This window comes from Abrus precatorius, unplaced genomic scaffold (assembly GCF_003935025.1).
Source record: "Abrus precatorius isolate BTA unplaced genomic scaffold, Abrus_2018 Scaffold4, whole genome shotgun sequence".
Taxonomy (NCBI): Eukaryota; Viridiplantae; Streptophyta; class Magnoliopsida; order Fabales; family Fabaceae; genus Abrus; species Abrus precatorius.
Genome location: NW_020874384.1, coordinates 3,347,500 through 3,374,666, shown reverse-complemented (window position 1 = coordinate 3,374,666; position 27,167 = coordinate 3,347,500). Strand labels below are relative to the sequence as shown.

The following is a 27,167-nucleotide window of genomic DNA, read 5'->3' as shown; positions in this document are numbered from 1 at the left end:
AGCAAATTGGAAGAGAGAAGATAAAAGATCTAAAACTATCTTAACAAGACACTGAGTACACTTATTAGTCTCTCTAGATATATAAACAAACTTAACAAAACTAATAGGTCTTAAAGCCTCTTTAATTTTACAAATTATAGGGAACAAATGATGAGACGGTTATTGAACATTTAGAATAAGGTCAATAACTTCTTTGGAGTCACTCTTTATTTAGATAGTCTTCACTTTATTTTTAACTATCAACTGAATTTCTAGTAAATGCCTCAAAGTTTTACAACAATGAACGAATAAGGTTTTAGACTGTTGTAAAAACTAGAGATAAATCTCTCACAGCTATCACGTAGAAGGCCACCACAAGCTACTGCCTTGTTGACTTTGGAAACTACGCCATCAACATTTAACTTCAAATGGTCTATGGGAGGAGAAACCCATATAACCTTTTCATGTTCAAAGGTTATGTTAAATATAGATTTGGCTTTACCATTATAACAACAGAAAAAAAAAAATCAGAATCATAGAGTTTTTTGAGCTAAATTGTTAGGAGGAATAAAAGAGATTTGAAATATAAATTTGTTCATATTCTTCCATAAATTCTAGACAATAATACCAAACAACATATTTCAATTTTGAAAATTCATAAAAGAAATGTAAGACAGATTTGACAATGTCCAGGCATATAAACCTTTACTAAAAAATTGAGTGCGTCTATGTTTACGGTGAAAAATAACAATTATAAACAAATAATCCAAAGATCAATCTGGAGACTGGATTTAGGTCCTCTTTGGGTTCTTTTAAGTGTGTTGTTAACGTGATACTAAAATTAACGGCGTAAAAGAGTATTAAGCAAGAATAGTGAATAATAAATGAGCAGAATTGAATCAAATGTAGATGTTCTTTACAGAAAAGCGCTAAATAGGAAATAAATTGCAATAATTGAAATAAGCAGCAAGCTGGAATTAAAATGCAGAAATGTAAATGCAAGAATGTAAAGGTGTGTGAATGTAAACGTACTACTCCTAGCAATGAACAGCAACAACCGTAATGTCTCCTTGTAGCTGGTGTCTGGCGCGGTGCAGGGTTTCAGCGTCTCAGAGAGTTTAGGTGCAGTGTCAGGGTGCAAAAAGTCGTCCTCTACAATGATGCTTTGGAGTATTTATAGACATGAAGATCACCACTGTTTTTCTCTTTTTGTGGGCACTTCTTAGTAACTACCTTCAACTGTTGATGCTCATTATCCACGATTGCTTATGATCGTGTTGTTGGTTGGGGCTTCTTTCGTAACCGCTATCGCCCATGATCTCCTTTGCGTAGTGGTGAATGTTGATAACTACCGGTAACTGGCTTTGAATTTTTCAAGACTTCTATCTTTCGAGTATTTCTGAGAGAAACCTATGAGACTCCTTTAATGTTATGGCCTAGAATAATTTCTTCTTGACTTATCTTTTCGAGCCATTCTGGAGTTTTGAGAACCTGTCTTGGTCTTGTGAACTTAGAATATTTTCTGACCACTTCTTATTTTTTGAGCAATTCTGGAGGAAATCTGGAGTTCAGCCAGGTTTGTGGACTTAGAATATTTTTTGACCACTTCCTGTTTTTCGATCAGTTTTGGGTGTTAGGGACTTGGAAACTCCTCAAAAATTTCTCGAAAAGCCATCAGTTTTTGTGGACTTAGAATATTTTTCTGTTAGTCCTGTTTTTCGAGTAGTTTTGGGTGTCAGGGAATTGAAAACTCCTCAAAAACTTCTCGAAAAGCCATCAGTTTTGTGGACTTAGAATATTTTCTTGCCAGTTCTATTTTTTGAGTAGTTTTGGGTGTCAGTGACTTGAAAACTCCTCAAAACTCCTCGAAAAAAGCCTTTAGTTTTGTGGTTTTAGAATATTTTTTTGTCTTTCAAGCAGTTTAGAGAAAAATCAACAATGTGACAAAAATCTCCTAAAATAGCTCGAAATGTGTCCCTTTTAATTAAAACTAAAGATCTTAGATAATCTTCCAATATTCTCTTATGATCAGGCTTATCTTTGACTCCTTCTTGACCCTCGAAACTTGTTGAAATGTAGTTTCCTTCAAGATGATTTTTAACTTAGAAAATTTTCCTTATTCCAAATAGTCTAATATAATAAAGTGATTCAAGACTTGTTGAGCATAAAAAGTCTGTTAAAACATGCATAATATTTTTAGGGTCCTCCCCACACTTAGGACAAAGAGGTGTGGGACTTAACCATGCCACTCCTGACTCTCTCATCATTTGTGAGTAATTTTTTATGAATTATTTTTCATATGAGAAAAGTAACTTTAAGGATACCCTTCCAAGATCAAACAACTTTAAACAAAGGTTGACTACTACTAGATTGGTGAACAAAATCATAAACTAATTGGTACCCAGTTATCAATCCAGAACTTAATTAATATACCATCTTTGAGTAAGCATCATAAGCCTTAAGTAAACAGGGGCCAAATGAACATGAGATCTCTTCGAAGGTGAAAAACTTTATGAGATTTTATAAATTATAAATTACTTTCTATACTAATTTTGTACTTATAATTGAGGATTTGAGGCCATAGATTAGAGGAGTTATTAACTAATTTTCAGTAAAGCTTTATTAGGTAAGCTTTATTAAGCATATAAAAGTCTTTAAAGTCAAGATAACTCTCAGATTTTAATTTACAACTATTCTGCCAACTAACAAGGTGATATTTTTTATATTATTTTGACTTACAAATATTTTGCCAATTAACAATATGACATTTCTTATATAAATTTTTTTATTATTTTTACTTCAAGAAAAAAAAAAATAGAGGTTAAAATTTTTTCAAGAGCAAGATAGGGTCCGCATCCTTAAATTTTCATATTCAATCAAATATTTTCCGCATATATTATTATCCTTTTAATTTACTGTGATAATTAATAGCCGTACAGGAGGACTCGTGGTCTGATACAGTACATGTCCTTAGCCTGTTTGCTTGCTAATTTTGTCGTCTGGGGTAGGTTGGTTGTTTGGACTGTTTGAATGACCACTAGTAGTTAAACCTTATTAATTTTAATTTTTATATTATATTTATTATTATAGCTTTTTAAATATAAGTTTGTTTTATATATATATATATATATATATTAGTTTTTTATATATATATTTTTATCATTCATTATATTTTTTATTTTAATTATGGACAGTTAAAAAGAATATTGCATAACAACTATTCGATCCCATGCCCGTTAAACCGCACGTGCAATACAAGTTATGACTATTTCGGATAAGACTATTATTAGTTTTTTTTTTATATATATATAAACGTAATTGGTGTAAGGTGAATTCAAAATTATGTGTTTAGTATAAATTTTAAATTATAAATATAATTAACGTGAGTCATATTATTTAAATATTATTTATTGGTATGTCTATAAAAAATAAAAATTTAAAATAGTATATGTCATGTACACTTTTTTTTTTTAAAGATATAAGTCATACATGATATATATAATTTATACTTTTTATTTTAAAATAAATATATTTATATTAAAGTTGACAAAAAGTTTTAGAAAAAAGGTACAAATATTGTTTTTTTTTTCCAATTTTATCCATGTTTAACACATTCTGTTCTTTCCTCTTGTTTTAGTAATAATATTTTCAACATTAGGAGTGACGTTCAAATTTAATAATGTATTATAAAATTTTATGATGTAAATCCTAAATAAAAATAACACCATTACTATATTTATCGATATTATTAAATGTAAATTAATTATATATAAAATGAAGAATAGTAACATTAAATAATTAAATTATTTTTTAGAGTGAATAAATTTTATTAACTTCATCAGTAAATGATTATATATTTGTAACAATTATAATAATCTGACTATATTTATTTAAAATAAAATATATTTTAATTTTGATATATCATAAAGATATTTACATCAATTAATTAAAATACACTATTAATATAATTTTTATATCAATTAATATAAAAATTTAAAATTTTATAATATAATAATTAATTAAATGGAAACATAAAAAATATTTATTCTATCAATATATTTAAATTAAACTTAATAAAACATATATATTTTATATCTTTTAAAAAATTATAAGTGATACACAACATCTATAATTTATACTTTTTAAAAATATGAAAATCATATATATGTCTCACTATATATATAACTAGTAATTTTGAGGTATTTTTGCTATATAACACTTATCTTGTTCATTATTGATACAAAATATTTTTAATTAAATTTTATCTTCAACAGTTACAAAAATATGAGATTGTATCACTATTATTACCTGATAAATTTTGTTTGTTGTATAAACAAAACTTACAAAATTGCGACATTGTCATCGTTTGGTAAGTTTCATTCTCAAAACTAATTAATTTTAAAAAATAAAAATTTATGATTGTTGATATTACACATGACACTTTTTAAAGAGAAAACATGATAATAAAATATAAATCTGAGCGCAACTATCGTTTAAAATTGCGAATTACAATTTTTTTTTTCAAACCAATTTTATAAGTTAAGTTGGACATGAAAACATCTTATAACTTTTAATAATATATATATATATATATAATTTTTTTATTTACAAATATTTAAATTAAGGATAACAAAATCTTAACATAATATATTTTTAACATATTTTTAGTTATTAATTAAATTAATTAAAAATATATAAATTTTATTCTTTAATTAAATATTAAATTTATATTTTTAATTAAATATTACAAAATAAATTTTAACATTCTTTATTTAATAATTCTAAATAATTAACCATTCAATATTTTTTCAAATAAATTTCATAAATTGAGTCCAACATAACATATAACACAATTCTATATAATAAACAAAATTTATCAGATGATGATATAATAAAACTTATTAATTATAACACGTGAAAAGTTTATATTTTTGTTTATATTAAAATGAAATTTAATTTTAAAAAATTTATTTGGACAATGAAAAAATTGTGTTAACGTGAAAAAAATATTCCAAATAAAGAATATGATTTTAAAAAATATTAATTTATTTTTTTAAAAAACATTAAAAAAATAAATAAACCTAGAAACCCATCATTGTTCATGAAAGGAATACAGTGATAATTATACAACCATATACAATATGCGAATATACGAAAACGATCCGATGATTCCCATCGTCACTTAATCCGAATAACCGAATTTATTTATTCGGATTACTATTGAGCCATAAAAATATAATTGAGTCTCTCAGTTAAATTGAATTATTAAGCACAGCGTAGATATATATAAATAGATAAATTATTCTTAATGAAAGTTAGTTTGAATAATAAATGACTTAATATTATGTAAATAAAATTTTAAAGTTAAATTTTTATATATATAAAAAATTTTAGTAATAAATCACATTTAAGACGAATCCAAATTAAATTAGATGGATAAAAAAAATAGATAAATCATTGCAAATTTTTTTTATTAATCGTCTTTGCATCATATATATATATATATATATATATATATATATATCCTTCTTTTACTGACACAATTAAATAATTAAAATAGAATATTAATTTTTAATTTCATCATATAGTTATTCAGCAGATTTTTTATTTAAATAATATTTTTCTAAAAACAAATTATTAAATTATAATTTTTTAAAATTATTTTTATGTCAAATAATTTTGATCACATATCATGAGTTTTGTCATAACTTTTTTATAATTTTTATTTTTAAATTAAATTTCATCATAAAAAATATAAAATTTTTATTTGTGTCTAAATATTATAAATTTTATAATTATGATAAATTATTTATATAAAAAAGTGAAAAAAAAAAGTTTTGCCAAATAGATGGTAAAACTGTATATTAAAATAAAAAAAACAAAAATGCTGAATCTGTTATGATGCTAAAGGCCTCTCGACTGCAAAAGGGGTTAAAGTCACTGCCCACTATTCAATTCAGAAATTATCACATGGTACAAAAACTATAAAGAAATGTGTGTAATCGGTTTTTTAAAATATTTTTATCATAAATTTTCATCAATATTAAAACATGATAATCACATTGTATGATCTTCAAAAAACAATTTCTACATAATTATAAAATTTTTAAATATATTACTAACATAAGTAATATTATAAAGTAATGGATATATTTTTTTTTTGGCTCTTTAAATTTGACTTAAATTGTGCATTTAGATATAATATATTAGTCTATTATCAAAAAAAAATTTATACACAAAAATTTAAATCCCTAAAATTTTATTTAAGTAATATCAAGTAGATTAATGTGAACTCACCCTTAATCTTTCTCCTCTAGTAAGTAAGTCATACTGCATGTATTTTTAATTTATTTTACAAAAATGTTAATTGTCAAACACGTGGTGAGCACGTGGTGCCTCCATAGCTGTGCGTGTGTGCAGTCGCTCAACTGACGTAAAGCCTTGTAATAATCATCAATCATGTATTGTTATTTTTATTTTAACAATTATCACTGAAAAGCTTAATATTTAGTGGATGTGATTTTTGTTCCTTTTAATTTTAAGGATTTATATTTATTTTTTTAATATTTTACATATATAATTTTTTTTATATATATTAACAAAAGTTAGTCTAAATTACAACCAGTTTGGTAAACTTTAAATAAAATTTTAGTTTAAGTCTTTGTATATATAAAAAATATTTAATAATAAATTTACTCATTATATTTAGATGTGTAACCTGAGTTGAATTTAAGTTAATTTATTCTAACATATATTTTTAATAAAAATTTATTATTTATTATTTTATTAAATAAAATATTAATTAACAAATTAATAGGTTGCTTAATAAATTAATATACATTATTGACTTATGTGTGCTTGTTTTGCGAGTGTATCTTATATTTTTTTGGTAAATTTAAGATTTACTTTTGAAAATAATTTTTTATTTTTAAAAATAAAATGTATTACAAATTTTAAACACGCTCTAAATTTTCAAATTAGTGCAGAAGATTTGGGTGTGGAAAAAGTTAGAAGAATGTGGAAGGAGAGATTTTATCAATTTATGAAGACAGGTTCAAGTTGGAGGAAGATACAGAAACTTTATTTGAAAAAATTCACACAAAAATTAAATAATAGTATAAACATTTTAATTTTATACTAACAATGTGATGTATTAATAAAAAATTTATTCATACGTAATATTAATATGTAAATAATAATATATTATATTTTTTGTTAAAGTGAACTTTCAAGTTTTTACTAATACTAATTTTTTGTTTTAAAAAATTATATTAATAAATTTTATCTTAATACTTGACTTTTTTTCCCTGTAATCTGTATATTTATATGTCATGTATAAAATTTATTAATGGAGATATATTTATTATTGTAAAAAAAAAAATAAAAATATTATTTAAATGATTAAAAATAATTTCATATATTTTCTAAATAATTTTTAAATAATTATAAAATTTATTTTTAAAATTCTAATTTTTAATTTCTATAATCTTTGAAAGTTACACGTACATATTTATCTTAATGTTTGCACAAGAGTTATGATATAATAATATTAAATATTAAATAGTTTTTATTAAAAATAAATTTATTAATATAATTATTACTTAATATAATATTATCACACAATTTATATATTTTTAAATATATAATAACTATTTACTTATATTTAACATAATAAATTAATTAAATCAATTAATATTAAATTATTTTTATCTTCTTATTGAATTTTGATATATTTATCTTTGATAAAAAATACTAGTAATTTTAAAAAAATAAAATTATGTAAACATTTATAAAATTATTATACTTTATAAATATTTAAAATTTATTGTTAAATTAATAAAATTAAGTTTTGATAAAAATATAAAATATATCATTTAGTTAAAGTTAACCGTTTATATATATATATATATATATATATATATATATTTGTAATTTGTATAATGTTGTAATGGATAAAAAATTATATAAAACAATTTTTATAAAAAAATAATATATTAAATAAGATTAAAATTTATAGTTTTTAATTAAAGGTAATGAGATGCTGCCTAGGGTTATCCATTTGTCGAGATCCACTTTTTTCCTTGTCTCCTACTGCCACTGCTTTAATGCACTTTTAATTTCCCACCAAACCGAAAAGTTCTGAACATAGAGCAGACCATGCGATTCCATATTATATTACCTTATAAATTTTATAATTTATATAATAAAATTAATACGTAATGCAATAACCATTATACTGAAAGTCTCCCCCATAAAAACAATAAAACAAAATTAACAAAAATAGCATCTCACAGAAAGAGGAAAAGGTAGATAAGCAACTAACAAGTGCCCAATAACTAAGATATGCTGAACTAGGTAATGACCAGAAAACTGAATAGCCTATTAAATCTGATGTAGGAACGAAGCATCACGAGTAACATGGGCTGAAGACATGCTCAATATCAAGGAATTAAAACCGTGACCTACTTTACCAATTATAAATTATGACCTTTTTTTCTTTTCTTTTCATCAACTATACTGCACGACAAGTGTATGATCACTTACACTTGGCAGACCCTCCCTATTTAATGGCACAATTGTTACGATTGGATGTCAAAATGTTGCATTAATTTAATTGTTATTGTTTTGACATAGGTCTAACGTAGCTGCCAATCATTGTGAGAGGGGTGAAAACAAAAACCTTACATCATTTATCTCCTGGGTATCCAATAACATGTTTTTGGTCACAGCTCACCAATAATTGTGAGACATTAAATAACCAACCACTCTTGCTATTTACGTCAATTCAACCCATTGCAAATAGGATTTCGTATCGCATGGGACGCGTTGGGTTGGATTCGGACTCCAAATACCCAATTCAATAAATATTGAATGCAATCTTTTTAGTTCACTTTTGATTGATTTAAGTTTAAGTTTTGAGTTATTTGGGATTTAGGTTGGCGAATATACAGTGATTTAAGTTTAAATATTATTTGGGATGTTAGTTGGCCGATATAAAGATGAAAATGAGTTTTGATTCACTTTTTATGATACCACTCTCATCAGATATCAGATACTCCAGTTTAAAAAAATTTAGATGACGAGTATGTTAATATATATATATATATATATGATAAAATATTATATAAAAAATAAAATTATAAATTCATCTATAATACATAATAATTTTTTTAAATTATTATGAATGATAATAAAATATTTTATAATAAAAAACTAAATAATATTAATGTCATTAAAATACACAAAAAATGAATATAATTAGTTTTACTCTCATTATTTTTTTGGTTAAAAAGAACAACATTTAAATCTAATTCATTAAAAAAAAACTAATAACTTCAGGAATTTTAGTTTCTTCAAATAGATCTTAATAATTTTACCAATGTAGTAGTTTCTAGCTTTTCCTTTAAGTATGTAAAGTAATTTCTTAAACGTTTATTTTTTCCCACATAAAGTTCATTGTCTTTATATGGAGAAACTTGATTTGGAACTTCTTCAAATTATTGTCTACAATAATACTTATTATAGAAATATATGAATTATAAAATTAACCTAATTAAAACTTGAAATAAAAAATAAAATAAATTGGACCTTTCAAATTGATTAAATTTACCTAGGATTTAATGAATGAATCAAATAATGAAGTGATATGTAACTTAGTTCATCTATCAATTAAGATGTTGTATACCACTTCATAAAAAGATGAATGTTGAGTCAATTTCTTTTCTTCATATTGATATATTGTTACTTTTACTTAATTATGGAGTCTCATTTCTCATAAATTAGATGAAGACTTGACTTATCAATATTACAAGGAAAAAAAACATATCATATATAAGCTTTGTGATGCTTAAAATATAATTAACTTTGTCCTACCAAAGGGCATTTAGAATTATTTCATTTACAAATGTAACCTTTTAGACATCATCATCTCTATAGTGCGCAACCACTATTCATTAATTACTATAGATTGAAGATCATGCTTAATTGTTCTAATTCTCTTTAACATCACAACAATTAAGGAAACTATAGTTTCAACTATAGTTAATAACTTTAAACGCACAAATTAATTATACACATCGCTAGTCTCATTAGTGGTTCATAATGAAATTTCTATAATGAAAGCGTCATTAACAACAGTAGAAATCTAATGACATACACCATACATTGCTATTCTTGATATCAAAATTTAATGTGTGCACTATAAAAGGTGTCTAAAATATATGGGGATGGATAAATTCAACAATTAAATCTCCAGTCTTATAAACATGAGTATTATCAGTAATTATTTGGACAATATTTTGTAGTTCAACCTCATCAATGGTTGACAAAATTAGATTGACAATGTAATGTTTATCCTTATATTCACCTAACCTATCAACAACCTTAAAAAATATTAGTTTTAAATTTGAACCTTTCATTAATTAATGACCTTTTTTATGCATCAATCCAACTATTAATAACTATTCTCACACATTTTTCTGATCAAGTGCCATTTATCGGTCAGAAAAACATTAATATATTGACTGTTTCTCTTTGTAATAATGTGATTTTTAATGTATTGTAACTTGGTGAAAGAAAATCAAAGATAGAAGTATTTGTAGCATAAATAAATGTATTAAAAAAGTAAGGATTTCTAACAATATTGAATGACAAACCAGCTGAATATAATTAGTTAAAAAGTAAAGATTTCTAACAACATTGTATTGACTTTAATTTTTCATTAGCCTTTCTGTCAATTTATTTTTTTCTCAACAAGATATTCATTTAACATTTTTGAACAAGTAGTAATCTCATTTTCTTTTTCTCTCAACAAATGAGATTTTACTTTAAAGTATAAAACTTTTATAAGGTTTTTCATAATAGTTACAAAACTAATTTATATTTCCTCCTTTTTCTTTCTTATTTTACAATGCAATTACATAAGCACAAAGAAAAAAATTACCTTCAACTTTTTCACATATATATATTTAGAAGTTAAAGATGTAACTAAATTATTTGTTTCACTTCCAGACCCAATGCTTGATTATTGTGAATCTATCTATAAATTATAATATTATAAGCTATAGTAATATTATAAAAATAAAAAACAAGAGTTAAAAAATTTCAAACATAACATAATTAAAATATATATTAATATTAATTATTATACATCATAAATCTATATTAATAATTTAAAAATAAAAATATAATTTTTCAAAAAATCATAACAGAACATAATTAAAATGTAAAAATTAATAATTTAACATATATATATATATATATATATATATATATATTAAATGAAAAGGAGAGAAAATAGTCACACAAAAAAATTAATGTGGTTCACCCCTAGAGAAACTAGGTTATGTCTACAAGGGCAAGAGATTACTATCACAACAAGAAAAAACCTGATTAGTCACCGACATTAGCGACCGAAATAAATCTGTAGCAAATAGTGACTAATATAGCGACCGAAAGTAATCCGTTGCAAATATCAACTAAATTTAGAAATCGAGATTAATCTGTAGCAAATAGTGACTAATTTAGCGACCGAAATAAATCCGTTGCAAATAGCAACGAAATTTAGCAACCGAATAAATTTCGTAGCAAACAGTCACAAATTTTAGCAACCGAATTAAATCAATGACAAATAGCAACGAAATTTAGCAACTAAATTAACTCAGTGACTAATAGAAACTGAATTTAGCAACCGAAAAAAGTCGTAGCAAACAGCCACCGATTTTAGCAACCGAATTAAATGAGTGACAAATAACAACTAAATTTAGCAATTGAAAATTAAAAATAATAATAATATTTAAAATAATAATAAAATGTGTGTGTGAATAATTTAAAATAATAATAATAATAATAATATTGTAAAAAACATTAAAATATATTTGTTAAATAAAAAATAATATAAAATTCAAATATTTGAAAAACAACAAATTAAAACCATTTAAAAAATAAATAAACTATAATTATAAAATGTTACTTGAAATTAAAATAAATAATGATTATTTAATGAAGAATAAATTTATAGTTATAACTATTATTTAAAACTATAACTATTATTTGTTAAATTATTTTTTATGATGTAAAAATTCCATCTCTAATTATGATTTCAACTCTGTTTACATAGTTACTTTTTTCTTTAATTTTAATATAATAAAATATATAATTAAAATTAATTTAGTTTAATTTATTATACAATTTATTTGTTTTAAAATAACTCAACTGTCATAATATATAAAATTAAATAGTATAAAAAATTATTTTAAAAAATAATATATGAAATTAATATAAACATCATAATACTACTATAAAATTATAATATTTAAAATTATTAAATAATTAGTTATTATATTGTTTTATTATTTTATAAATATTCAAATAAAAATTAGTAAATATACTTAAAAAAATAATTACAATTGTTTTAAATATAATTCTATTAATTCAGTAAACATGATATGATTTATTCGATCACTACTAAAATTTTTCTTATTATCTGCAATATTTTACTAAATATTTAACTTATTCATTAAATATTTTTTACTTATTAATAAAATTTTAAATTAAAAATATTATATATTAACAAAATTTATTAATTGGTTTTAAGTTAAATAATAATTTAAATTTATTATATAATTTGCTTATAATTTTATAATTAATATAAAAAGATTATATATTAACTTTCATATAACTTTTTAAAATTAATATTTGTTATTATTGAAATTATAAGAAAGTATTAATATATTTTTATTAAATATTAAAATATTTTTATAATATAATATATATAATATTAAATTATAAAAATTTTATAAAAATAAAAAATTCTACCTAAAAAAATAAAAACCCTAGTGAGAACGTGAGGTGTTTCACCCTTCTTTTCTCCTCTCACACAAACTGGGTCACTGATACACAGCTTCTCAAATCTCTCTATGAGTTTGATACCTGGAAAAATATTTACAAGCTCTTGAAAAAAAAAAAAGGGTGTTTTTTTTAATAAATTTGGTGTCAAATTTGGCATGTTGAGTTTTTGCTGGCTTGTGTTTGGTTGGAGATAAAACAAAGGCATAGAATTAATAGAATTAGCAGTAGTTTAGTAGTGTAAGTTTTCTTTAGTGTAAGTTTTCTTTAATCCCGAACAACCATAATACAAAATTAAATGTAAAGATATTTCTCGATACTAATGAAACTTTGATAATTTTCTGTATTTTTGAAACTACTTTATTTATTTTTATTTTTATAGTTGATTTAAAAATATACAAATAATAATTTTTTTTAAAATAATATTTATTATATTTTTAAACAAAACTTTATAACTTTTAGTTATCCAAATTTAATTATAAAATTTAAAATTAACATTTTTGTTTTTATGTCAATTATTTATCTTTTAATGATTAGTCACTATATTAAAGATCTTTCACAGTCAAGAAGAGTATTAAAAATACATTCATTAATACAATATTTTTAATATATAATGAGTTATTTAAATAAAATAAAAACTAAATTTACACATCTAATTGTTAGTTCGAATGCTACCTAAGATAGTATGACAAGAGATATAGTAACTAAGGGATGCTCAAGCTTATACTTCTTACGTAACAATTTAACAGCATTTAAAATCTGCATTTGAAGTCCAAACTATTAAGATAAGAAAAAAACCCAACTCTCACTTAGTTACTAAGAGTGGCAGATAGAGAAACACACTCAGAGAGTGAAGCTCTGTTCTTCTTATCTTCCAGCTTTTGAATCTGTAAGTTTCTTCTCTTCCAATTTCGCTTTCATGCATCGTTTGAGGTTTAAAATTTTGCATCTTTATGTTTTCTGAACTTAATTGTTGCATGGGTTGGTGGGATTTGGGGTGAGGATTTTGTAGGGCTTTGAATTGGAAAAAGAAAAGTGATAAAAATTGGGACTTTACTTCAATTTGTTTCTTTGCCTCTCCTCCCTGTCGCCATTCTGATTGATTCGTTTCTTCCTTCGCGCAAGCACTTGGTTTGCCCCTTTTGTGTGTGTTGCATTTTTTTGTAATCCTCCACTTCAGTTTGTGTTTTTCGGATAGCTGGGATCCGACATTGATTTCCAATTTGTTTATTTATTTAAATGTCAGCTCCATGTTTTGGGCTGCCCATCCTGGTTTTGAGTATTTGGTCCTCATTGATCCCAAACAAATCTTCAATATCTTCCCAGTGACATTGAAAAAGGAGTATATCAATTCATCAAATTTCCAAGGCCAAATAACGTCAGGAATAAAAACCTTATTTCATTTTTATGTCTTCATAATATTGTGAGATCCATCTTGCTATGATCTTTATCTCTTGTTTCCTTACATCCTTTAACCACTCTGGATCTTCCTTGGTTGAGAACCTTAGGTCTACATGATGAACTTCTGCTCATAAAACACAAATAAACAGAGAAATCAGGAATAAAAAGTATGAGATATTGTAAAGATTATACCCTTTTATATAATTGTGAAATTATAGGATTATACCCTCCACCGCTCCAAGGGTCTCTTAAACCGTTAAAGAATATAATGTTGCTTCTGGACCTTTTCAGAACTCTTTCAATGCCCTGTAAAGAAAGAAAGAATCTTAAAATTGTATTTGTTGGTATAACCTTTATATAAATGAAAATTAAACTATTGTAATAGATATTATTAGTACATATATTAACAATATCATGCATTACGAATAATGCATAGAAAGTCTATATCATAATTTTATTTTTTTTTAAAAATAAATGTTATACCATTATTACATGATATTTTTTTAGTGAGATTAACCGTGTTCTCCATTTGAAATCAATATTTAATGTTGATAACCAATGAATTCATTTTGATATCAACATCTATGAAATAAAAAAGAAATATTATCTTCTCGTAAGAAATACTATTTGCTTGCATTTCAACGTCACTTTTTGCTCAAGTTTTGAACTTGCAGAAAAAGAAAATTAAGGATTTCAATGACACTCTTTGCTTCAGTTTTGAACAAGCATTTTGTTTATTCTTATTGTTTTGTTTATTCTTTATAGCTATTGACTTTTAATTTTATTACTTTTAACAGACATAAATTAAAGACATTAATAAGGAGGCAACAGACAAAGACTTTTAAAAGAGTTTTGACATTACAAATCTACTTGGGCATAAGGTTCAGGTATTAAAGTACAACATTGTATGTTAGTGGAGAGCAATGCTCAATAGGGTGTGATCCTGCTTGACTTAATGCAGGATGCTGGTTGTATGCTGAGTAATTTATAATTATGCATGACGTTGATGTATTAAATCATTGTTTGTTAGTGGAGAGCAATGCTCAATAGGGTGTGATCCTGCTAGGGATGGCAATGGGTAGGGTATGGGTAGGGTACTACAGTACCCATCCCCACACCCGCGTTTTAAAAAAATACCCGTATCCGGCCCCATACTCGCGTGTGTATGAACATTAATCCCCGTACCCGTACCCTCTGGGTACCCGCATACCCGTCTTGTACCCATTACCCGCGCTTGTTTGAGAAAAAAATATTTATAAAGAAAAATATACTTATATAATTTCACATAAGTAGCATAATAATACAAAAATTCAATATGTAGTTGTCAAACAAGGTACAAATATAGATAAAAAAATAAATATTCAAATATCATAAATGTTAAATGTATCTTAATATAATAATTTTTTAAACTAAAATTTTTAGAAACAATAAGCAAAACTAAACACACAAGTTATTTGTCAGTGATAATCCTATCTTGTGTGAGATTTGATTAATTAGTAATGTCAGAACGACAACGAAATAGATCTGTACAATGGTTGTCCCTTTGTGTGGGATCACTTAGTAACCTCTTGTGACGGCATTAACAATTAACTCTAATGAATAACATTTCATAGTTATTAAGTTTTAGTGAGACAGACATTGAGAATGAGAATAGAGTTAAAGTAGAGAAGTTCAATACTAACAATAGAAAGTTGATACATAAAATATTTTTTTTTAACTTTTGAATTTGAAATTGTAAGAAAAATAATAGATTTAATTAAAATAATATAATATAATTAATATATATATATATATATATTAATACTAGTATTTTTTAACTCATACTATACGAAAGTATTTTATCAAAAATATAAATTTTTGAAAAATTATTTTAGTGAATTAAATATTTCTAATGTATATAAATTTAAAAAAAAAAGAATTTGAATAAAAGATAAATAGTTACAATAAAATTTTATAATAAAGAAATATATGTGTATATTAAAAAATTATACTTTTTTATCTTAAAAAAATTAACAAATAAAAATTAACAATAATTTTTTATATTTATATCTTTTCAAAAACTTCTTTGAATGTGAATAAATAGTAAGAATAATATTATTTAGATTCAATAAATTATAATTGTGCTTATAATACATATGTTGCATAGAAAAATATTATTTTAAATTAAAATATAAAAATAAAATTTAAATATTATTAATAAATAATAAATTTACGGTAATAGTAGGTGATTGTAAAATTTATAAAATATTTATAATATATTTATTATTTATCATTCACTTTATGATTGAAACATCAATATGATTTTATTAACCAAAATATTTGTGTAAAAAATATTTTATGTGTGTCATATATAAATAATATTTTAAAAAAAGTCAATCTCATATTAATTATGTAATAATTAAATTGTGTTAGCCGAATTAAATGATATAAAATAGTAAATAAATTTTTCTATTAAAAATATAAACCAAAATAAATTTTTTGGTTTACTTTATTATTAAATATATTTTTATATTAATCTTATATAACTTCACATAAGTAATATAATAATACAAAAAATTAATTCATAATTGTAGAATAAAGTTCAAGCATATATATATATATATATATATATATATATATATATATATATATATATATGCGGGTATGGGGCGGGGTGGGTACTTAGATACCCATACCCGCACCCATCCCCATTAAAATTTGCGGGTTTTTACCCACACCCATACTCGTACCCGTATAGCGGGTAAATACCCTACCCATTGTGGGTAAATTTTGCGGGTGCCTATCGGATAATTTATCCATTGCCATCCCTAGATCCTGCTTAACTTAATGCAAGATGCTGGTTGTATGCTAAGTAATTTATAATTATGCATGTCTTTGATGTATTAAATCATTGTTTGTTAGTGGAGAGCAATGCTCAATAGGGTGTGATCCTGCTTGATTTAATGCAAGATGCTGGTTGTATGCTGAGTAATTTATAATTATGCATCTCTTTGATAGATTAAATCATAATTTGTTAGTAAAGAGCAATGCTCAATAGGGTGTGATTACAAACTCTATTTTTCATTTGTTATAGTTAGCAATAATGGAAATTCCTGAGAATCGAAGATGGATGGAGACTAGGTTGGATCATAATAGACATTTGAGACACGAGTTTGTCGAAGGAGTTAATGAATTTATTGAGTTTGCAACTACACAACAAAACTTCCAAAAGTATCAACAATTAAGGTGTCCTTGTAAGAAAGGTCAATGTAGAAGGTTCCATTATGTGGATGATGTTATGGTACATCTTTATGAACAAGGATTCATGAAAAATTATTACTACTGGACAAATCATGGTGAGAGAATGCCACCAACCCCACCTACTTTGGTGGAAGAATCATATTATAGTATGAATAACCGAAGGGAAGAATTCAACCCATATGAGCAAATGATCATGGATCATGTTGGTCCCGAAGTTGGTCAAGTTATGGAACAACAACCTGTACTAAGAGAACAAAACTTTGAAGAAGATCCAAATCCATATGCTAAAAAATTCTATGACATGTTGGCAAGTGCGCAAGCTCCGTTATGGGATGGATGCCATACTCACTCAGAATTATTAGCTTCTTTAGTTACTCTAACTTTAAAATCTGATTACAACATGTCAGAAGGATGTTTTAATCGTATGGTTCAATTTATGGGTGAAGCCATGCCAAATAGAAATCGAATGGCTTCAAATCTTTATCGTGCTAAGAAATCAGTTGCGAATTTGGGATTGGGTTGTATAAAGATTGATTGTTGTCAAGATGGATGCATGTTGTTTCGTAATGCTGATGAAGATGATAGTGTTACAACTTGCAAATATTGCCACAAGGATGGTTATGCATCAAATTTAGGTAGATGTGTTGATATTAAAGAAGCAAAGTTGCATGGAATGAAAAGTCACGATTGTCATGTATTCATGCAGCGATTACTTTCCATTGCATTTGATAGTTTAGCAAATACTATTTGGAAACCACTTGTTGAACTTAGCCACTTTTTTAGAGAATTGACTTGCACTACATTGCACATAGACAAGTTGATAGATATGGAACGTGTTATCCCTGTGTTATTGTGTAAGTTGGAACAAATATTTCCACCAACTTTTTTTGATTCGATGGAACATCTTCCAATTCACTTGCCCTATGAAGCACGAGTTGGTGGTCCAGTTCAATATCGTTGGATGTATCCATTTGAGAGGTATAAATTTTTAAAACATCTTAATATAAAGATATTTTTGTTTATCTTTATTAGTAAATGTTTTAATAAATTACAATGCATGAAATTTAGGTTCTTGCGATCTTTGAAAGAAAAAGTGAAGAACAAGGCCAGGATAGAGGGGTCCATTTGTGAAGCCTATTTAGTAGAAGAAACATCTACTTTTGCTTCATTTTACTATCCATCAAGCATAGATTCAAGAAGGACTATAATTCCACGTAATTTTGAAGGGGAAGGTTGTTCATCTAGTCCTCCAATCTCAATTTTTAATTATCCAGGACACAGTTGTGGCAAATCCTATCAATATTACTTAGAAGAACGTGAGTTGAAAGTTGCTCATCTATATGTTCTACAAAATTGTGAAGAAGTATAGCCATATTTAGAGTAAGTTGATCAATGTCTTACTACTTTTAATTAGATGACCTTCGCTTGATATTTTTTTTTCAATATTACACCTAACATATTTTGTTTGATATTTGTAGTATTTATATTAAACTCCTACGAGAGCTTTAACATGATATTTCGAACTCTCAAATTGATCAAGAAATTGCCTCTCATTTTCCTAGTTGGTTCAAATGATATGTACGACTTATTTTATTTTATTTTTCAAAATAATATTAAAGTAATGTTATACTTAATTTTTTATTATGTTTAATTTTACATTTGATAAATAGGTTCAAATGTATCCATATCAAGAAGTGCATGTTGTTGATGACCTTCATGTAATGTTGCAAATTGATTCTGATCTTTATGATGATAGTCTTGTTGATCTTAGTGGTGAAGGGGACGAAGTTGATGTTGCATCATTATTTAATCAACAAAATTCAGATGAACAGAATGATGATGCATACTCCTCAACTGAATGTGATAGTGAAACTTATAGTGAAAGTGACATTAATACTGACTTAAGTGATTCACTGTCACCTTAGGTAATTATTTATTATATTATATGTCATATTTATAATGTGTATAAAATTTACCGATGTTTTTTTTTTCAAGGAAACAGATGGCAGACAATAATAGTAGAGGTACAAGTCGAAGTCAATTTCAAAGTCGTGCTAGAGGTTATGTTCAAACATCTTTTCCACAAAGCATATGTAATACACCTGGCTTGGCAGCATCACATACAGATGTTGAATTAGTTCCATCTATTCCTCAAAATTTGGGGGGCACGACTACTCTTACCAGCACACAGCCTCCTTCAAGAGAATTATTGTCAGAGCAGTGTGTGACTTCATTGTTACCAATTCTTGGAACTACAGATTCCGCTGATAAGAAGATATGGCTTGCCCCAGGAGCCAAACATGAGTAAGTTAGTTTTGATATACACATATTATATCAAAATGTATTTTTTATAACTATCTAATTATATGATATCATTATTTTTTTCCAATAGTTATCTACCTTCAGGTGGTCCTTCAAAGGTTATTTCCAAAATAATCGAGTCTAAGTTTGATAGTCCATGGCCTACTTGGACCAAGGTGCCACAAGAAGTGAGGAATATGTGGTTTGAAGAGTTTAAGGTAACATATTTTAAAGTCATTGTGTTATGTAAATATTAAACCCATCAATTGTCTCTAACATGTAAGCAATTCTAAAATAATTGTCAGGCATATATATTTATGGGGTGATTATCTTAAATATTAGAGGAAGGGGGATAGTTTTAACAAAATTACTCTTGTATTTCATGTTATTAATGACTCTTATATATGTTATTGTATAGTTCTATTTGATTTTTTTTTATTTGCAGAAAACATACAAATGGCTCTCTCAACATAATCTTATCATTAGATCTATTTTTGAGCATAAAGGCTCTGTGATTTTAAAGAACATAATGTCTAAGTTACGAAGGGGTAAAGATAAGGGTCTTTGGATCACTCCAGATGTGAAGGAAGAGCTACACACTCATTGGGTAAGAGAAGAGTTTCAGAAGAAAAGCACTATTGCTAAACAAAATAGAGCTGTTGATGGTGGAGCATCTTTGTACACCGGTGGCTCTGTATCTGCTGCTGTGCATCATGATAGAATGATAATTATTTAAATTTTTTTTTAATTATTTCCTTCATTGGAACTTTACACTTGTATTATTATGCAGACTTAGCAACGTAAGCGAGTTCCCACAGCATTTAATATAATGGAAAAGACAAAAAGGAATAAAGCTGGAAAATGGGTCAATGACAAAGCCAAAAATATTGCAGTATATACCTTTCTAAATATTACTTTTTAAAAATTTTAGCCCCACTTTTATTATAAATTATGACTAATAAGAATATTAATTTTTTAGGATGAGTTTATTCGACGTCGAACTGAAGCCCATGCACATGACAATGATGATCATGGTGAAGAATGTGCCTCAGGTGACCATTCTATAGCTGCTGATAATGCCAATTTTTTAGAAGTTGTTGAAGGAAAAAACAAGAAAGGTCATGTGTATGGGTTAGGACAATTGGGTGAAGAGTTTGTGACATCATCCTCTCCTTGTACTCAGTCTGATCCTAGTTCTAGCATTAACTATCAGCAGATCATTGCCAACCTTAATGCAGAATTAGCAGCAAAGGACACACGCATTGATACTATGCAGTCTGAATTTCAGAGGACTAATTCAAAACTACAGAAAACTGAGATCATTCTCTAACAAGTTGTTAAACACTTGGGAATTTCTACTAGTACCCAAATAGATGATTCTCATGTTGATACTGATGATGTTGGTTCTCCTTATGATGGCATTGATCCACATTCATGATTTAAGACTTTCTTTTTCTATTTGTTATGTTAATGATTGTACCTTTTTTATAAAATGAGCTACACTTTTGTTATGGAGTGAAATATGTATTGTTATGGATTATAAAATGCATTTTACTTCTTTAGATGTATTTTTTTACTATGTTTGTAAAATTTGACTATTAGCAGGTTTTGTTATATATCATCTCTCATATAAGCATGTTTTGTTATATAAATAAGTCTTATTGAAAAAAATAATTTTAAAAAAGTAAAATTATTCATTATAGTTTGCCACCAAATTTAGCCACCGAATTTAGCAACCAAATATTTGATAATATTTAGCCACCAAAATAGCAACCGAAAAGGATAGACGCGAAATAGCAACCGAATTAGCCACTACCAGAATACAACCAATTACCAACCAAATTAGCAACCGAAATTTAGAGTTGTAATTAGCGACCGAATTAAGTGGTCACAGTTAGCAACCCAAATAGCTACCGCCTTCTTGGTGACAAATAGAGACCAAAATTAGCGACCGAAATTTAGCGTTGCAATTAGCGACCGAATTAAGAGGTCACAGTTAGCAACCTAAATTGCTACCACCTTGCTTGTGATAAATAGCGACCAAATTAGCAACTGAAATGTGGAGTTGCAATTAGCGACCAAATTAAGTGGTCACAGTTAGCAGCCGAAATAGCTACCACCTTGGTTGTGTCAAATAACGACTGAATTATTCGGTGGCTAAATTCAAATTTTTACAACCGAATGCATTTTCGGTCGCTAAATATGTTTGCAACCAACATATTAGCCACCAAGTTTAATCAGTGGCTATTTCGGTCGCTAAAAAAATTAGCTACCGATTTTTATATTTTAACCACCGATTTTTTCGGTCGCTAAATACTCTTTTTCTTGTGTATATTTGAATTATTAGTACAAAGATAATCATATCAAAGATAGTTAAAACTCTTTATATAAATAGTGTTAAAAACTGAAAACAAATTAATGTCATAACAAGAAAATAATCATAACTTTAACTTGTATTTGTAAAGAACCAAAAAAGAGAGGTTAAAGACATTATTCCATAAATCTCCACCTTGCATTTGAACCTTTAAACTATGAATACTATTATAAGATCTGCTACCACCTGTCACAAAAGATTATTTTCAACAATCAACATTAAACAAGTCAAGGTAGTTCATGAACTTGTTTCTAGGAACATGTTTTGTAAACATATTAGCAAGGTTATGCATAGTATCAATCATTTGAACCTTAATCCTCTTCTACATTCAAATGAAATGGCATTGGACATCTATGTGTTTGGTCCTTTCATGATGAATCTGATCCTTGGCTAGACATATAGCACTTAAGTTATCATAGAAAATCAGGGCATACTTTTGAGTGATTCCTATATCAGTTATTAGTCTTTTTAGCCGTATTCCCTCCTTTGTAGCTTCTATCAGGGGTCATATACTTTGTTTTTGTTGTTGATAGAGCAATAGAATGTTGTAATGTGACTTTCTAACTTACAAAGCAGCTTCCAAGAGTGAATGCATAGCATGTGATTGATCTCCTTCCATTTAAATTAACATCATAATTGCATATGAATATCTAGCTGGAAAGTAGTTTGTATTAGCTCCATAAATGAGGTAATTATTTGATGCTCCTTTCAAATAACAAAATATCCCTTTGACAACTTGCCAATGTCCTTTATATGGTTGATTTAAAAACTTGCTCACAATACTGACTGCATAAGCAAGGTCAAGTCTTGTGCATATTATGATATACATGAGACTTCCTACAATAATTGTATAAGATTACATACTAACATTACATACTCAAATTACAATAGATATGTATTTGGAGACGCGATATTTTCTTATGGAATGTTATATATGTGTGTATTCAAAATCTACGTCCTTATCATCACGAGAAAAAAATAATTTTCACATTATAGATCAAAACATAATTTAAATACTAACGAAGTTTTCAAATAACATTCAAAACAAGTTGGTTAACATTATAGAAGTCACATACATACATCATCAAAAGATTAGGGAAAGATAAAAAAGGGTGTCATACACCAACTATGCCTCCGGGGAGGATGCTATCATACAATCCAAAATGAACAAAAAGGAACTATCAATTCCAAATCTTTCCCCAAACAGCCCCATCATGCAAAAGCAAAGTATATATGAACATCAGTCTAGATGAGTGTATTTCTCTGAGGGATCAAAATTTATCGAAATGAATAATATTGCATCAGGGTCTGTAGACAAACTAGACAAATCTTCATCTACATCTTCTAGTCGGTTAGAGGTAAGTGGAGGAATGTGGAAAAGTGGAGAGGGTAGAGGTAGTGAAGGGCTACGGTGGGAGGGTCTAGCTTCATTAATGGGTAAAAGTCAGCAAGGCAGGATAGGTAGACAAGGTCGGACAGACGACTCAATCACCTAGATATCAACACACTCAGGTTCGAAAGGAGGAGGAGAAGATGGTCAAGGCACATGAGAGTTAGGGGCACTGCCTGGAGTAGGACCGAAAGCAAGAATATCAGTATCCATGGGGGCTAGTGTAATTGTAGGGGAGACAAGGGGAAAAGAAATAGCAGCGACATATAGAAGCAAGGGGAAAATGATCTCAACTGGTAGATTTGTAGTAAAACAGGGTTTTCAACCTATCTAAGAAATTGAACCAAGAGTCATCCTAGCAAACTCTTGGTTGATGATTCGCTTATTGCTATCATAAAAAATCCACAGGTCATCCATTGTTGGGAATACTAACATCTTAATCATATTTGACTCCATCTGTGTATACAATACACAATACATACCAACCAACAGATATGCCAAACATACAAAAGAAAAGAGAAGAGGGTGAGTCCATGAAATTAAAGTAAATTACACAATGTGTATACAGAAAAGATTTATACACTAGATAATCAAAATATCATCATAGTTAAATGTAATAATAATAAAATCACTCATAATATGAACAGAATAATGCATGATGCAATTTAATTATGAGATTTATTCTTATTTAATCATCTCTATGCAATGTATAATTATCCCATATTCTTCTTTCTAAATCACAGTAATTCCAAATCTCAAGGCGACGAGGACTTCATTTTCTGCTATTATATCCAACACATTTTAATTCAAAAACATTTGTTGTTCGTATGTCTCAAGGGCTCCATTCAGCAATAGGCCTATTAAAATCCTGGTAATGGGTGTTCACATCAGAGTTGTCAAGGGTTTGCTGGTGACGTGACCCAGTCACAATAAGCTACTTTGCACCTCTGGGTCATCTTCCCTCTACCACTCCCAAGATTTGTCATTGAACCTAACACAAAGCGTCTCATAACTGTGCTAATTGTAACCTTAATTTTGCTTTCCCTCCTTATGAGTATGATACATGATCACACTGTATATTCGTTAATTTTTTATAGTTTATTTCAAAATCTATTTAGCTAATATAACAAGTGTATCACATCATATTCCTTTAGAAAGTCATTCACAACTGAGCCCTCATTAATTACTTCTCATATCATAGTTTTTTAATTTACTGGAATATTATTCTAGAGGTCTAAATATCACAAGAACCTATTAGCTACAATTTTTCTATTATTTAATTATTTTTTCCTTCTTTATTTAATATTTATTTATCTGAATGTCATCTACGTTGAAATTAGTAATTATTTATGAGTTACTTTCCTTAAAGTCCATAAGGTCTAAAGTTTGGTTAGATGTCTCACTGTCCTCTTATTAATTTGATTATAATAGGTGATGAAAGAAAGTTATTTCTATTAGGTTTTAAAGTGTTTCATTATTCCTGTACTTTATTCTTACTATCTTTACTCTCCTCGTATTTTTCTCTCAATTCCCTTAATTCTAAATCAGCCATTCACATCTTAGTATTTAGTCTCACTTGATATTTTATGCTAAGTTCTCTCATATTTATTTTATCTATTAAAACTCATAAAATCTACTTACCACCTACGTGTTTAGTATCTCTCTTTACCTTTATTCTCATTATGTTTTAGCCCTTAGTCTATCTTTTATTTAGATTCTTACCGCTGATGTTATATCTAGGGATGCATGGCAATGAGTAAAGTACCCGATAGGTACCCACAATGGGTAGAGTATTTACGTGCTATATGGCTACGAGTATGGATATGAGTAAAAACTCGTAAATTTTAATGAGGATGGGTACAGATATAAGTATCTAAGTACCCAACTCGCCCCATACCCTATATATATATATATGCTTGAACTTTGTTCCACAACTATACATTGAATTTTAGTATTATTATATTACTTATGTGAAGTTATATAATATTAATATAAGTTATTGGTTGTTTCTTGATCTCACCTCTTGTTATGCAAGATTCCCCTTTTTCATAGAAGTTGACTTCTCTTTCAATTTAGTAGTGGTCTACTTCATAGAAACAGAAGGTAAAGGACCTCAAACCTTTTTGTTCCTTCAATAGAGCTTGCATCTTGATGCTCCACAGATTAAATTATTCTTTTCATTAAACTTCTCAATCTTGATGGTGTTTGACATTTTTCTTGAATGTTCTTTCACAAAAATAATGAAAGACTAATTATTACAAAAAAGAATCACAATATAAGAGAATTGAGTTCTAATGATCGCAACTTGTGCTTTGATACTAGTTTATTATAGATGTGAAGAACAAACAAGAATAGAAAGATAGAAACAAAAAAAAGAAGAAGAGGGCAAATACAATTTAAAATGAAAGGGAGAGAAAAAAGTTACACAAAAACATCAACATGGTTCACTGTTAAAAGATGGTTAAGACTCTTCATATATAGTGTCAAAAATACATAACAATTAATTGTCATAACAAAAAAATAACCATAATTTTGACTTGTATTTCTACGTAACAAAAAAGAGAGATTTAAGATATTATTCCACAACTTTAATATGTAATTTTATATAACAATGTTTATTTTAATGTTTTTTTATATAAAAATATAAAAAAATAGAATAAAAAAGACTAAAATGAATGATTTTTAAAATGTTAAAAATTAAAATTATTTTCTAATTCAATAATTCAATTATTTGTTTATAATTTTAAAGGCTAAAAAATTTTTTTAGCCTTTTTTCTTGTGTCTCTTTTAATTAGACTAGATAGCATTAACATTTTTTTTAACAATTAGTGGCATTTATGGTGATATAGATGCAACATTTAGTTAGGTAGTCAGTTTGCGATTATTCAAAAATTACTTTTGTACGTCGTTAAATTATAAATTTATTTCATACATATTTTTAATTTTATTTTTAAAAAAAATATAATTTAGTTTTATATTAGTAAATATTTTTAGATTATTTCTTACAAAAGACTAAAACAAATAAAAAATTATTCTTATAAAAATTAAAACGTAAATATTAACTATATGAACTAATTTATAAATAAATATTAATTATAAAAAATAAATGTAAAAATAAATAAGTGAAATATAAAAGAATTCAAAAAATTTTAACATTTACATATTTTTTTAAAAGACTCGTGTTACTTTTTAAAAAATAACCAAAAGTTGTACATGATGCATACAATTTTTTTATAAAAAATTTAAAAGTAAGCCATATATAGAGATACTAATTCAATTGTTTATTTAATCATTTAGTTTGTGAATGCATAAATTCAATCAATCCATTCAGTTGTTAAAAAACATATATAAGTTAGAATGGATCACATGTAATTGAACGAATAATGAATTATCTACAAAATTTTGTAATTCATTAAGTTAATTAATTTAGCACAAATCTTTAAAATATGGGTCACATTCAATATTATGGGGTCTAAACCCATCATTTAAAGACCTGTGTTCAACTATTTGACTTTGGTTTACTCAACTTAAAAAATTCCAAAAAAATTGTTGATAATTTATTATTTATCCAATAATAAATGATAATCTATTTCAATCCATCTATAATTTAATTAATAATTAAATAAAAATATTAAA

At 26.4% G+C, this 27,167-nt stretch overlaps 1 protein-coding gene across 2 annotated transcripts; it reads left to right on the top strand.

Annotated features, from left to right (window-relative positions):
- The first annotated feature begins 13,607 nt into the window (after positions 1 to 13,607).
- Positions 13,608 to 21,302, top strand: LOC113865996. 2 transcript variants are annotated; one of them, XR_003505031.1, is made up of 6 exons: positions 13,608 to 13,714; positions 15,024 to 15,113; positions 19,462 to 19,770; positions 19,859 to 19,985; positions 20,213 to 20,659; positions 20,747 to 21,302. XR_003505031.1 is itself a non-coding variant. In XM_027500855.1 (5 exons), the coding sequence occupies exons 3-5, from the start codon at positions 19,469 to 19,471 to the stop codon at positions 20,501 to 20,503; spliced, it is 720 nt and encodes a 239-aa protein (XP_027356656.1). In that variant the 5' UTR covers positions 13,637 to 13,714; positions 15,024 to 15,113; the 3' UTR covers positions 20,504 to 20,658. The 2 variants fall into 2 exon arrangements, 1 of the variants encoding a protein (XP_027356656.1); XM_027500855.1 differs by lacking the exon at positions 20,747 to 21,302 and having other exon boundaries at positions 13,637 to 13,714; positions 19,469 to 19,770; positions 20,213 to 20,658.
- Positions 21,303 to 27,167: the final 5,865 nt, after the last annotated feature.

Bases quoted from the DNA above. Each gene is read 5' to 3' on its own strand.
- LOC113865996 (XM_027500855.1), top strand. From the start codon at position 19,469: ATGGCAGACAATAATAGTAGAGGTACAAGTCGAAGTCAATTTCAAAGT. The intron at 19,771-19,858 runs GTAAGTTAGTTT...TTTTTCCAATAG, and splicing joins GCCCCAGGAGCCAAACATGA to TTATCTACCTTCAGGTGGTC. The intron at 19,986-20,212 runs GTAACATATTTT...TTTTATTTGCAG, and splicing joins TGTGGTTTGAAGAGTTTAAG to AAAACATACAAATGGCTCTC.